The sequence below is a fragment of the Pygocentrus nattereri genome, chromosome 29, assembly GCF_015220715.1.
Source record: "Pygocentrus nattereri isolate fPygNat1 chromosome 29, fPygNat1.pri, whole genome shotgun sequence".
Lineage (NCBI taxonomy): Eukaryota > Metazoa > Chordata > Actinopteri > Characiformes > Serrasalmidae > Pygocentrus > Pygocentrus nattereri.
In genome coordinates, this window is record NC_051239.1 from 2,773,572 (window position 1) to 2,787,287 (window position 13,716).

The following is a 13,716-nucleotide window of genomic DNA, read 5'->3' on the forward strand; positions in this document are numbered from 1 at the left end:
ACATTCCGAGTCAATTGTCTTCACAATGAGCTGTAAGAATCACGCAGTAACGGGAAGGACATGCAGTGGAGGAGAACGCTCCTGTCCAAGCTGCCTTCGTCCGGCTCGGGACAAAAGAGCTCGTCTGACATCGACAGTCACATGAGATCCTGCTGAGATACGGCTGAGCTGAACCATCAGCGTCCAGCTCCTCCGATCAAACCAGCGGCCTTCAGGCGTGAAGGGGCTCCTGCAGGACCTCACGAACCAGAGATGGGCGAGTCAGGTCCAGAAAGAGGAAGTCCTCCCCAGGTTTTTCTTCCAACCGCCCGGGCACCTCAGCTGCTGGTGCAAGCCAACCACAGAAACCAGGGGGTTGGAACAAAACACTGGAGAGGATTTTTACTCTCTGGACCCGAACTGCCCGCCTTTGCTACGAACCCACAGAGACAATAAAAGGCAACCGTCTGAATGAAAATCTGCATCACACGTTCCGGAATAAACCTCGTTAAAGAGCCGGCACCCTGTGCAGACAGGCTAACTCCTTACATTTACGCATTTACACAGGGAGGTGAAGGTGGTGTTGGGAGTCTTGCCCAAGGACTCTTATTGGTGTAGTGTAGGCTGGTTACCCAGGCGGGGCACTGAACCCCAGTCTACAGTGTAGAAGGCGGAGGTGTGACCCACTACACTAACCAACCACATTATTATTATTATTATTATTATTATTATTATCAGCACATACGGTTAAAAATGCTGATATTTTTTAACTGCAACATTTACATATTTAGTGTCACCAGCTATAGCATCTGTAGCACTGAGCTATTTAGCACTACCAGCGGAAAAGTCAAAGATTTTAACCGTGGCTTTCGGCCGTTTAGCATTACCGATTAAAAACGGGCGTGCTAAAGCGTAGCATCGATCAGTTTAGCGCCGAGCTAAACGTGAGAATTAAACGAACTGCCCAGTAATAACTGTAATAATTTCACTGTGGCAATTACAAAATGACAATGACACGTGCAGCATTTACAATTTAGCGGTTAAAAACGTCGTTTACCGCTTCAGCGCTGGCAGCTAAACCCGTTAGCATAGCATCGCAGTGTTTAGCATAAACAATTACAAAGGAAAGGTTTTGAGATGCCAGCCTGGAAAAGCTTCCCTGGTACTTTAAGACATTCCTGTTAGGATATAAAACCGTCAGCGCTTCCTCCGTAAGGCGAGGCGGGGAGGGCGTGGCGCGGCGCCCGGGGGGGATCTCCTGCCTTAGCTGTGCCCACCCAGTGTTAGTGCGTTACAGCGTTACTGTAATTATGCAAATGAAAAACGTAATAATACTGAAAAAACGGTCAGTTTGCTTCGACTAAAAACTCAAAATATAGCTTATTTATCATAAACCACGTGTCACACGGGCCAAATACGGTGAAGAATACGGACACCAGGGTTCCGGTGAAAAGGCCAAGCGGGATAAACTCGCTCACTAGAGCAGCGGAAATGACCATGAAATACAGGTGACCTCGCTTCGGACCTGGACGTCACGACCTGTCGCGTCACTTTCTCCGCGGCTCCTCTGCCCCGTGAGTGTCCTTGATAAGCGTGAAGTTCACGGCAGTTAAACGCGAATAAAACATCAGATCACTTACGACGCCTGGAAACGCGGAATATCCCACGTTTTTGGACATCCCACACAATCCCTTTCCAGCCTTTTCCAGCCTTTATCCCTGAGAATTAAACAGGCGGTGTCTTTCTTACTTACACACACAAATGAGCTCTGTTCTGACTGGACGCCCTGTAGTGTCTCATTTACAAGGCTGTCAAAGCTGTGGGCTGAATGGGTGGAGCTAAACCGCTGTAGCTGAATGGGTGGAGCTAAACCGTTGTAGCTGAATGGGTGGAGCTAAACCGCTGTAGCTGAATGGGTGGAGCTAACCTGCTGTAGCTGAATGGGTGGAGCTAACCTGCTGTAGCTGAATGGGTGGAGCTAAACCGCTGTAGCTGAATGGTGTGGTTAAACCACTGTAGGCCTGAACTGCTTTGTGGATGTGACATCCAATCAAAACAGAGCTCATTAACATGTATCAATCTTAAAGGCACAGCCTGTTTATATGTAAGGGATATAAAACGGTCATGTAGAAATGCATTATGACTGTTTTTGAGATATAAAAGCACAGAGACGTCTAAAATCTCTCAGAAGGTGTTCGCGTGTAAATTCAGGGCATTACGCATTCCGGCGCAAGGCGAAAATGAAAACGTCGTGTTTTAAGTGAACTTGATTTACGCGCCGCTGTAAACTTTCACAGCTATCACAGACACTCAACACAGGACCACTTGGTCCAGCGTATTTCCCATCGTCCTCCTGACCTCCTGCCCAAAGTCGGAACGTCAGAACATCGAGGAACGGTCACGAAACACACAAACACTTCCCAATGAAAACACGTCTTTGCACACACGTTTACATCGGCCGCCAAAGTCGAGCGTTTCTCCGGTCTCGCAGTCGCACGATGCCGACTCAATTAACTCCGCTCTGAAATACAGAGGCACCTGGTTCCTGGCTTTGTGGAACCTTTCACTGTGCGGTTTCTTCATCATTACATAAACAAAGTTCTAGAGTCACAGCTGCTCACAGTGGAGGTGATAGGAACCAGACGTCCCCCTCTAACATGGCTGTGAATTCACTGCCTGATGACTGAGACTCTGATTTATGATGGATTTGCGAAGATTTTGTGAGGCCAAAGAAAACTCATTATTCCAGATTTTCCATTGTTTTCCATCATCGACATTCCATATAAGCTCAGAAGACTCGTGTAGGTTCTCTGGTGGTTCTGGATGGTAAATAAAGTGTCTATATCTGTGTTGTAGTCATGGCGACGCCTGGTTCCCATCACCACCACTGTAAAGACGTCTCTACAGTGAACCCTTTGAAAGGCACCTGTACTTTCTGAAGTGTGTTTCAGACGGAGAAGATTAAAGCACTGCTGGTTTCCAGTTATTATTCCTGCTGTGATTAAAAAAATAACGCATGATTTGTTTGATTTTCCCTGTAAAAAAGCAGCTGATTGGTGAACACGGCTGTGCCAACAACATTCAACAACATTAACAACATTAAACACTGTGCATATGATCGGGAGCGAGCGTCCAGCTCCGAGCCGCCATCACCATGACGACGAGCGTCACTTCATCAGTATAAAACTGCTACATGTGCAGAAAGGCTGTGAGAGCTGAGAGACAAAATCCATCCAGTCCACGTTTTCTTCCATGTGTAGAGACTCAAACGAGGCAAGGCTTAAGCACAGTTCATTAAGACAAGAGGCTTTAGTACAAAGGCTTAGATATCTAGAACCCATGGCTATAAATGCATGAACGCATATTTATATTTATATGTATTCCCCCAAATATCACTCGGTTAAGCAAACGTTCCTGAGCCGCACTCGTTTTTGGCTTCTGTATAAAATCAGCTTCTGTCTTTTTTAATTAGCAAACAGCTCCGGCATCGACCCACTGCCCCCCCCCATGCCCCCACCCCCTCATCCTCCCACCCCCAAACACAATCTGGCTGATGCAGGGAAACTGAAAATGTGCCGCGTGGCTGCTGTGCTGTAAAAAAGAATCCCTCCAATAAATCGGACTCTCCGACAGGATCGAGGCCGGAGTCAGAGAGAAATATCGCCGAGTTACGGAGATGACTCATGACTCATCCCTGGATCTCTGGATGGGCCGGATCCTGTCCGTTTGGCTGGAACTCTGTGTTCCCAGCAGCTCTGATTCGAAGCAATAGTGTTTTCCTTCACAGTGAAAGTGTAGAGATTCATATTTTACAGAGACGGCAACGATTCGATACCACATACTGGATAACGGAGGAAAATAAGAACGAGTTTCAATCTGAAATAATAACGTAGACCAAAGCAAAGTGGGATTAGCAGAAATAAACCAAAGTGGGATTAGCAGAAATAAACCAAAGTGGGATTAGCAGAAATAAACCAAACCAAAGTGGGATTAGCAGAAATAAACCAAACCAAAGTGGGATTAGCAGAAATAAACCAAACCAAAGTGGGATTAGCAGAAATAAACCAAAGTGGGATTAGCAGAAATAAACCAAAGTGGGATTAGCAGAAATAAACCAAAGTGGGATTAGCAGAAATAAACCAAAGCAAAGTGGGATTAGCCGAAATAAACCAAAGTGGGATTAGCAGAAATACTGTAACGTGAAGTACAGTAAAGCAGGAGTACTATAAAGAACGTAAACAGCAGGATTAGTACGAATACCAACGTAATAATGTAGTAGGATCAGTAGAAACAGCAACGTAAAGCGAAGTAAAGTAGGATTTGCTGAAATAACGTATCTCAAGGCGAAGTAGGATGAGTGGAAAACACTAAATAAAGTAGGATTACAAAAAAAATACTGACGTATTAGTAGAAATAACGTAAACTGAAGTATGATTAGGATAAATGATGTACCGTAAACTGAAGTGGAGTAAGATTAGTGGACTTAAAGTAAGGTAAAGTGAAACAAAGGACACTTAGCAGAAACATCGCGGAGCAGGAACGCTAGAAATAACATCATGTAAAGCGATATAAAGAAAGTTTACGACTAGAATTAATAACGTCAGCTGAAGTGTGATTAGTAGAAATAACGTAAAGGAGCATGAAATAAAGACCGAAGGAGTAACGTACTGTAGAGCGAAGCCACGTAGTACTGAGAGAAATAACGTTACGTAAAAAGAAAAAAATGAGGGTTTGTAGAAGTAACACAAAGAAAAGCAGGATCTGAGAAATAATGTAACTTAAGGAAAGTAAAGTAGGATTAGTAAAGGTCATGTAAAGTAACGTAAAGCAGGATTACTAAAGGTCATGTAAAGTAATGTAAAGTAGGATTAGTAAAGGTCATGTAAAGTAATGTAAAGTAGGATTAGTAAAGGTCATGTAAAGTAACGTAAAGCAGGATTACTAAAGGTCATGTAAAGTAACGTAAAGTAGGATTAGTAAAGGTCATGTAAAGTAATGTAAAGCAGACTTAGTAAACGTCATGTAAAGTAACGTAAAGCAGGATTACTAAAGGTCCTGTAAAGTAACGTAAAGCAGGATTACTAAAGGTCAGGTAAAGTAACGTAAAGCAGGATTAGTAAAAGTAACATGATTCATAGAAGTGATGTAAAAATGACTGTAAAGTAGGATTGTTAAGTGGATGAAATACTGGATGAAAGTGGGATCAGTGAAAGTAGCACTAGTAGAAGTCACATAATGTAAAGTAGGATAGTAGAAGTAACAGAGATGAATGTGAAGTGAAGTAGGATTGATAGAATTAACCGTAGAAATAAAATAGAATTGTTTGTAGTGGAACAGAACTATAGTCCATATTATAACAGCAGCCTTGTGTATCTTTAGATTATGGAAAACGAGTAGCTGGCTATTCAGCCCTACACTACTCTTTCACCTGTGTGCAAAAACTTCACATTACAGACGCAAATAAAGCTTATTAGTTTTTAAAGAAAAAAGTATCGTATCAGTATCGGTATCAGTATCGGTATCAGTATCGGTATCAGTATCGGTATCGGTATCAGTATCGGTATCGGTATCAGTATCGGTATCAGTATCGGTATCGGTATCGGTATCGGTATCGGTATCGGCATCGGTATCGGTATCGGTATCGGTATCGGTATCAGTATCGGTATCGGTATCGGTATCGGTATCGGTATCGGTATCGGCATCGGCATCGGTATCGGTATCGGTATCGGTATCAGTATCAGTATCGGTATCGGTATCGGTATCGGTATCGGTATCGGTATCGGTATCGGTATCGGTATCAGTATCGGTATCGGTATCAGTATCGGTATCAGTATCGGTATCGGTATCGTGCCATCTCTAATATTTCAGTCCAGTTTATCGGGACCGCTGAATCACAGCTAAAAACTAAACGTCCCTAAATTCTAATGCAAAAGTGGTTTGTCTGAAACCCGTGCGTGCATTAAACTAACTTTCTGAGATTAAGCCCAAAACTAGACGGATGAAAGACCATTTTAGACTCACTCCCTGTCCGAAAAACATCCCGTACTGCGCTGTGACGTCTAACCAAACCCAGTCGCTAAAACGCAGGATGAATACATGGCTCATTAGGCTCAGGCACAAAGCGTTTCTGAGGGATATTTCCGCTTGCGTGTGCCGGCAAACAGCATGAATACCAGCCAGAAACAGGCACATTTACAGCGTTTCCCCAATAGACTAGCACATCAGAACAAGCCAACACAGCACGCGGTCCTGGGTGGAATAATCCGACTGTTCTGCGTCTCTCCGTCGCGCGACTTTGGGTTCCAGCAGACAGATGAAAAGGCCGTGTATAAATGGTGAAAAAACAATCGAGCAATCGCCCTTTAGCTTCTGCAGACGCCCTTAGGTTCACGGGCTGAGGTTCTCCAACAGCTCTGGGGTGAGGTACCCCATGGGCACGGCTGGCATGCTGGGCAGGTGTTTGGTGGGGTTCGGTGGGCATGCTGGTGATTGTGGAGCCGAGGGGTTTAGCAGAAGGCTGTGCTGCCCATCCACCTCCTGCACTACCGTATAGTCTGAGACAGGGGGCAGCACGGAGGCTGGCGGAGCTTCAGGTAGAAAGTATGGTGCCTGGGCTTCTCCATCAGGCACCAAGTACCCAACACTCCAGGTCTGGGGTTCCTCGCCAGGCTCGGGAGGAAGGGCGTGGTAGGCGTTTTCTGGAGCAGGACTGTAGGGGGCGCTAGACTCGACCTGCCTGGCAACGACCTCTGGAGAATATCCTCCGTCCGAACCCACCACCAGGAGCTGCAGCTTCTTCTCCTTCTCCACCTCCTCGTCACCTGCATCCTCTCCCTTCTTCTTCTTCTCGTCCGGGTTCATGCCAGGCGTTTCGCTCTGCTGCCCGGGAGACAGGACCACGCCCCCTGCTGGCGTGACGTCACTCACCTGGGCGTAAAAGTCCATGTTGATCCAGCTTTGGCCTACAGGCTGCGTCCGGAATGGTAAGAAGGGCGCGTCCGTCGCCTCTGGGCTGGGGGTGGATGGGCCGCTCTCGCTGACCAGCGGGTGGTGCTCTTCCATCTCACAGTGGGCCGCCAGAAGGCCCTCGGCGTCTGGCAGGAGGTCCGGGTCGTAGCAGCTGGCGCGGCCCGAGTCGTCATCACCCTTCGGGCCAGGCCGGGTGAAGCCCAGCAGGCGCTGAGTGTCCGAACTTCCGCTCTTCTCTCCGGCGTCGTCCAGGTCCAGCTGGATGAACTCCACCCAGGGGTCCTCGCGGTAGGTGTCCTGGTTGTACATGTGCTGGCTGCTCAGCAGAGAGTTCAGCTGGTCCATCTTCCCTTTCTGTGAAAAGAACACACCGGATTTTCAGATGGTCAGTTACTGGCTACTAAGGGCTACATGAGGAGGTGAATGAACACAGCAGAGGGGCTTCTGGAGTATGTCATTTAGTTTCAGGCTCAGACGACAAGTTAGCCCCCCTATGGGGTTTCTAGTGGCGTGTTAGCCGACGGATCCCCTCTGGTTTACACATTTAACCTCCGTTTCCTCGCCTGCCTTTCTGGAATAGGAACAAAAAGCCAGAGGAAACACAACAGACAGCCGGAACGTGTTCATTTAGACTGTCGCTTCATCTTATAGACGTAATCCAGCGAAACGCCTTGCTCAGCGACGGCGTCAGAAACGCAGCGGAAAGCTGAGCTCAGGTTTAGCAGCTTAAACCTGATGGAAACAGGTGATTTACCTTTTTCTGACAATTAACACGAAGCCGGACGCGTCTTTATGGTATAGAGGCAGGCTGTTGTCGAGGGAAGAGCTACATGATTAATATGAACAGTGCAGCAACTGCAGGCTCCTCCACCATGAATGGAGCTGAAGTTCTCTAAACTCTCATAAAACAGCGTCTCAGTCATCAGGCAGTGAATTCAGAACCAGTTCATGTAGGAACTTTCTGTGAGGAGCTTTTAGAGGGACGTCTGGTTCCCATCACCACCACTGTGAACGGCTCTGACTCGGTCAGTTTATCTAGAACAGAGCGTTTCACACCAAACCGCTCAGAACCACTTTTAACCAGTTAGTAAGTGGAGTTCCCCTCTTAGAGTTAAAGCAATCCGATCCCACACCAACACTTGGCTGATTTAACCTGATTAACCAGGGCAGTTCAAACGATATCACAACAGAACAACAGCCACTGCTAATCAAGGTAAATGTTAAAAAAATGACGTAATAAATTAATGTTTGGTAGTAAAATGTAATTTTCATGTGTAAATTTAACTGTTAAAGTATCACTTAACTCATTTCGGCTTATTAGCAGGAAAATTCCCATCAAAACGGTTCACGCGTTATTTTTTGCACTGTGTTATGAATTAAAACCACCAAATATAATAAGTGAGACAGTAACGTCCCATAACGCTCGTTTATGAATCAGCAAACACGCCACCACCGTTTACACTACCTTCTCAAAGTGACGATAAATCTGGCGCCTTACTGACGAAATGTATCGGTGAAATCTGTCATATTTTAAACGGGTCAAAGCTTCAGGCCTGCTGTAGGAACGCTGAGCTGAGCTGGTGTGGAAGAAGGACATCATCACAGCTCCGTGCAGAGCTCCTCTCCACCTCTCACACAGCGTCTAACGGCTCCACACTGAAGCACCAGGCTCTGATCAGAGAGCGCCGTCCGCTCTGCGTACTGCTCGTCTGTGGGTGGAGAGTCTGAGGCTGATTTGAATAGAGAGCGAAGGAACGATTATGTTTAATTACAGGAGCTACACCTACAGAGGGTCAACAGCTGTGACCCAGCACAGCACCGGCTCCTGAGGACGCTTGTGTTCAGAGGAACGATCCGTGTGTTCATCTCAGCTCAAATCACTGCCGGATTCAAGATCACGATAACGATGAAGACAACACCAGGCTGAGATAACGCTCTCGATAACACACCGTACAGTGGGTGGAGCTAAACCGCTGTAGCTGAACAGGTGGGCTAAACCGCTGTAGCTGAACGGTGGAGCTAAACCGCTGTAGCTGAACGGTGGAGCTAAACCGCTGTAGCTGAACGGTGGAGCTAAACCGCTGTAGCTGAATGGGTGGGGCTAAACTGCTGTAGCTGAAGGGTGGAGCTAAACCGCTGTAGCTGAACGGTGGAGCTAAACCGCTGTAGCTGAATGGGTGGAGCTAAACCGCTGTAGCTGAACGGTGGAGCTAAACCGCTGTAGCTGAACGGTGGAGCTAAACCGCTGTAGCTGAACGGTGGAGCTAAACCGCTGTAGCTGAATGGTGGGGCTAAACCGCTGTAGCTGAACGGTGGAGCTAAACCGCTGTAGCTGAACGGTGGGGCTAAACCGCTGTAGCTGAATGGGTGGGGCTAAACTGCTGTAGCTGAATGGTGGAGCTAAACCGCTGTAGCTGAACGGTGGAGTTAAACCGCTGTAGCTGAATGGGTGGAGCTAAACCGCTGTAGCTGAACGGTGGAGCTAAACCGCTGTAGCTGAACGGTGGAGCTAAACCGCTGTAGCTGAACGGTGGAGCTAAACCGCTGTAGCTGAACGGTGGAGCTAAACCGCTGTAGCTGAATGGTGGAGCTAAACCGCTGTAGCTGAACGGTGGGGCTAAACCGCTGTAGCTGAATGGTGGGGCTAAACCGCTGTAGCTGAACGGTGGAGCTAAACCGCTGTAGCTGAACGGTGGGGCTAAACCGCTGTAGCTGAATGGGTGGGGCTAAACTGCTGTAGCTGAATGGTGGAGCTAAACCGCTGTAGCTGAACGGTGGAGTTAAACCGCTGTAGCTGAATGGGTGGAGCTAAACCGCTGTAGCTGAATGGTGGAGCTAAACCGCTGTAGCTGAATGGTGGAGCTAAACTGCTGTAGCTGAATGGTGGGGCTAAACTGCTGTAGCTGAAGGGGAGGGGCTAAACTGCTGTAGCTGAACGGTGGAGCTAAACCGCTGTAGCTGAACGGTGGAGCTAAACCGCTGTAGCTGAATGGGTGGAGCTAAACCGCTGTAGCTGAATGGGTGGGGCTAAACCGCTGTAGCTGAATGGGTGGGGCTAAACCGCTGTAGCTGAATGGGTGGGGCTAAACTGCTGTAGCTGAATGGGTGGGGCTAAACCGCTGTAGCTGAATGGGTGGGGCTAAACCGCTGTAGCTGAATGGGTGGGGCTAAACTGCTGTAGCTGAATGGGTGGGGCTAAACCGCTGTAGGCAGTTCAGTTAGTTCAGCTGAGCATAGTTTACCTTTAAGAGCTCTGGATCAATCCCTTTAATTTTAGGAGCTGGAACAGGAGGCAGTAAAATCACCATCAACCTGAAAACAAACGTATTAATTTTAGTTCGACAGGAGCAGAAATCTTTTCTTGAAAAATTAAAAAGTATTTTTATCATATTTTGGACATTTTGATTCTCAATATATTCGGGAATTTTATTATTTTATGGGAAACTTTTGTCTCAAAATGACCTTTAACAGTGGTTCCACATAGAACCATCAACATTCCCAGAACAATTTGCAAGCTTAATCGGTTCTCTGCATGCTGGTTCTTCACATCGGTGGAGAATGTGTTGTATATGGTTCTATAGAGAACACATTATTATTATTATTATTATTATTTTGTGAGTGTGGTTACATCCATCATTACATCCATCCATCAGTCTGAAGAACCATTTCACAATGCAGAGAACCATTTAATTATGCACATGGTTCTTTGAGTGTTCATGATTCCAAGCAGAACCACTGTCTTTACTAAAGAACCCTTGAGGCGCTGTCTCTTTAAGAGCATGAGTTCTAGATTTAATGTGATGATGAAGCTGAGATGTTCCTCACCTCTGCTGCTGGGAGAAGATGACGAGCATAAGGAGGATCAGCAGACCCACCACCCCAGAAACCAGCAGTACCATCGTCGGGAACACCGACTCTGGACAGGAGAGAAACGTCACTGACCATCTCCTACAAAAGAGCCGCACTGACCACAGCAAACGCTGGACACACATCAGGAACTAATTTCCTTTCAGATAAAGGTGCAAACAGACGTGGACGAAGAACACAGACCATGTACTGGAGTAAAAGTAGAAGTTCCTCCCTTTAGACCTCCACTTGAGTAAAAGTACTAAAGTATTTCCTTCAAATGTACTTAAGTATAAAGTAAAAGTACTAAAAGAGGAATTCTGGCTCTGATCTGGTCCTGTTATCATTTTTATAACCAGACTGGCTTCATGAACTCATTTCAGGTGAAAGTCCTCCAGCGTCTCTCTTGGTAAACCAGTCTTTTAATAGAACGTCATTAATTAGTGACGCTGACGTCTATTAAAATGATCAGAAGCACAAAACACTGAAGGTAAACAGTTTCCATCAGGGAGAACCGAGTGGCTCTGAAATCACTTTTTACACACAAGTAAAGTTTCAGTTTCAGATTTATTTACAACTTAGTTCCAAGTTTAAGTTGAATAAAAACTGGCTTTAAACTCAGGATCACAGATGAGCTCCTTTACTATGTTGATCTGTAGGCGTCTGTTCATAAACATAAACCAGCCCAAACTCATTTACTATAAAATGAAATGGTGTTTGTAGAAATTCAGAAAAAAGCCGCGTCAGTCTCGACTGCATATGTGGACATATTTCTATATTGAGCTCTATTTACACAAAGTTAGGTTAGTTCATCATTTATGTTGAACAGACTCTCCCAAAGTTTTACGCTGCTGCGCTGACGTTGAACCGCGTGCTGCACTGGGTCGGTATGACCAACAGGTCAAAACCAGCTCTAAACAAAGTGACCGCTGGGCCCTGATTGGTGCTCTGGCTTTGCGCTTCTTTCGTTTTGACATGTTACGTTTTTATACACACAGAAACCAAAAGGAACGACAGATTTCTCAAAATGTAGGAGGAAAAAGTCGGATATTAGACTCTGAAATGTAGTGGAGTGAAAGGAAAAAGTCGCCCAGAACGGAGAAACTTCAGTACAGATACACCAAAAATACTAAAGTACAGAAACTAATTACATTTACTCAGTTACTCAGTTACTCAGATACTCAGTTAGTTAGTTACTCGGTTACTCAGTTACTCAGTTAGTTAGTTACTCGGTTACTGTCCACCACTGGGTGTAGGATGATTACAGTGCATTAGTCCAGTGTTAGAGTTTTGGGCAGCTCTGGTCAAACGACCGTATGTTTGTTTGGCAGTTCCTGGCCTCTCCTCGAGGAACTCGTGGTGATCATCATTGTCGTTACGCTTTATCAGATCAATACTTCATTATGTTAAACCAGGAGCTGCTGACGGAGTTTAAAGAATCCAGAAGTGATGCAGTGATGTATGGAATTTCCACGATTTAGGTGGAATTCTTATGCGTGGAAGCAAACCAGCGATCGTGAGCTCCTCCCCCAACCGAGCCCAGAGTCGGTCGCGGGAGGGGACACAGCGTATCGGCACCGATGCGCTCGGGTGTAAAGCGCCGCGTTGGCTGTGAGGGGCTGCAGACTGACCTTTGCTGGGTATCGGAGCCACGTGCACGAATATGCTGTCGCTGAACTCGCCGAAGTTGTGGAAGGCGGACATTTTGCAGTGAATCCGAACCTCGTACTCCTTATCGGTCTGCAGGCCGTAGATGGACTGCTGCGTCCCGCTCTCCAGATCCAGCTGCAGAACAAGAACATCTGAGGGTCAGAACATTTCGCTGAGATGATCAACGTACATCAAACACACTGAGCAGCTTTTCCACAGGATCGGGGATCTCCTCCTCCTCTAAGGCGCCTTTTACCTGCCAGCTAAACTGTACTTTCCGTTTAGTAATGCATGGAGCGGAAGGTCTGGGTGACGTTCCTGAGGGTGTGCCGGATCAGTGGAAGCAGATTTAAGCAGAGGAACCTTCAGGTGGGCTCGGTTTGCCGCTCAGGTGAGAGGCCGATCCCTGCTGACCGTTCAGGTCAGTCTGAAGTGCGCATTGAGCCCAGTTACACTGGCAGCAGATACAGGGTGCTGGAGGCATTGGCTACGGTTGCCAAGCAACACAACAGTTTGAAGTAGACTCCCTTAGTGACTGTTGCTATGTGAGTCAGGCTGGCTGCATCCTTAGCACCGTGCTAACAGGACACAAAGGAACGTTCAGAGGAGGAACGTCTGAGATGGTTTATTACTCGGAAACAAGCAGGATCTACAGTTCAGTGGGGTCCAAACACCTGGGGCCACATTTACAATCTGGAAGAACAGGAATATTAAAGGTTCTGCACCGTTTCTATTCACTATTAAAAATGTTGTATTCAAATAAACAGCGCCATTAAAGCAAAACATGCAGGTCAAATTTGGAAAAATTCCTCTTTTTACCTGCATTTCTACGCTGATAATACAGGGTGTCCCAAAACACTGACCTCACCTGAGATGCGAGGATCTGAGTAACTGCATGTCCGAGGCAAACGGAATGAAACAGGCTTCATGCGGAACACCACAGGGTTTATTTATCACTTCATAACTGATTTCACGGCTTCACGTTCTCTATGCGCACCGCCTGTGACCCGACACACGTCCAGCCGGTCGTCCAGCTCCTGCCAAACTCACTGTAGCATTCATTTTTTTGTGCCATGTCAAAATCTGCTGTCCAGTTGGTGCATTTTCATAGAATTTTGTTGAAAATCCACGCTGCTCACTCGTTTGACTGTATTCCAGAAAATTCTAACACATAAAATGCCTTTTCATTTCTAGTGACCGCCGTTCTTCAACCTGAAAAACACATTTTATTAAACCTGAGATCATTTGAGGGAGAACCGGCTCTTATTAGAC

General features: G+C 46.4%; 1 protein-coding gene across 1 annotated transcript in view; it reads right to left on the reverse strand.

Moving 5' to 3' along the window:
* Positions 1-5,707: 5,707 nt before the first annotated feature.
* Positions 5,708-13,716, reverse strand: part of ghra (growth hormone receptor a) — a 74,250-nt gene continuing 66,241 nt past the window's right edge. The window contains exons 6-9 of the mRNA XM_037536264.1: positions 12,426-12,579; positions 10,774-10,864; positions 10,191-10,260; positions 5,708-7,302 (exon numbers count right to left, since the gene is read on the reverse strand). Of these exons, the coding sequence (XP_037392161.1) occupies positions 6,367-7,302; positions 10,191-10,260; positions 10,774-10,864; positions 12,426-12,579 (1,251 nt within the window). The 3' untranslated portion in view covers positions 5,708-6,366. The remainder of the gene's footprint in view (positions 7,303-10,190; positions 10,261-10,773; positions 10,865-12,425; positions 12,580-13,716) is intronic.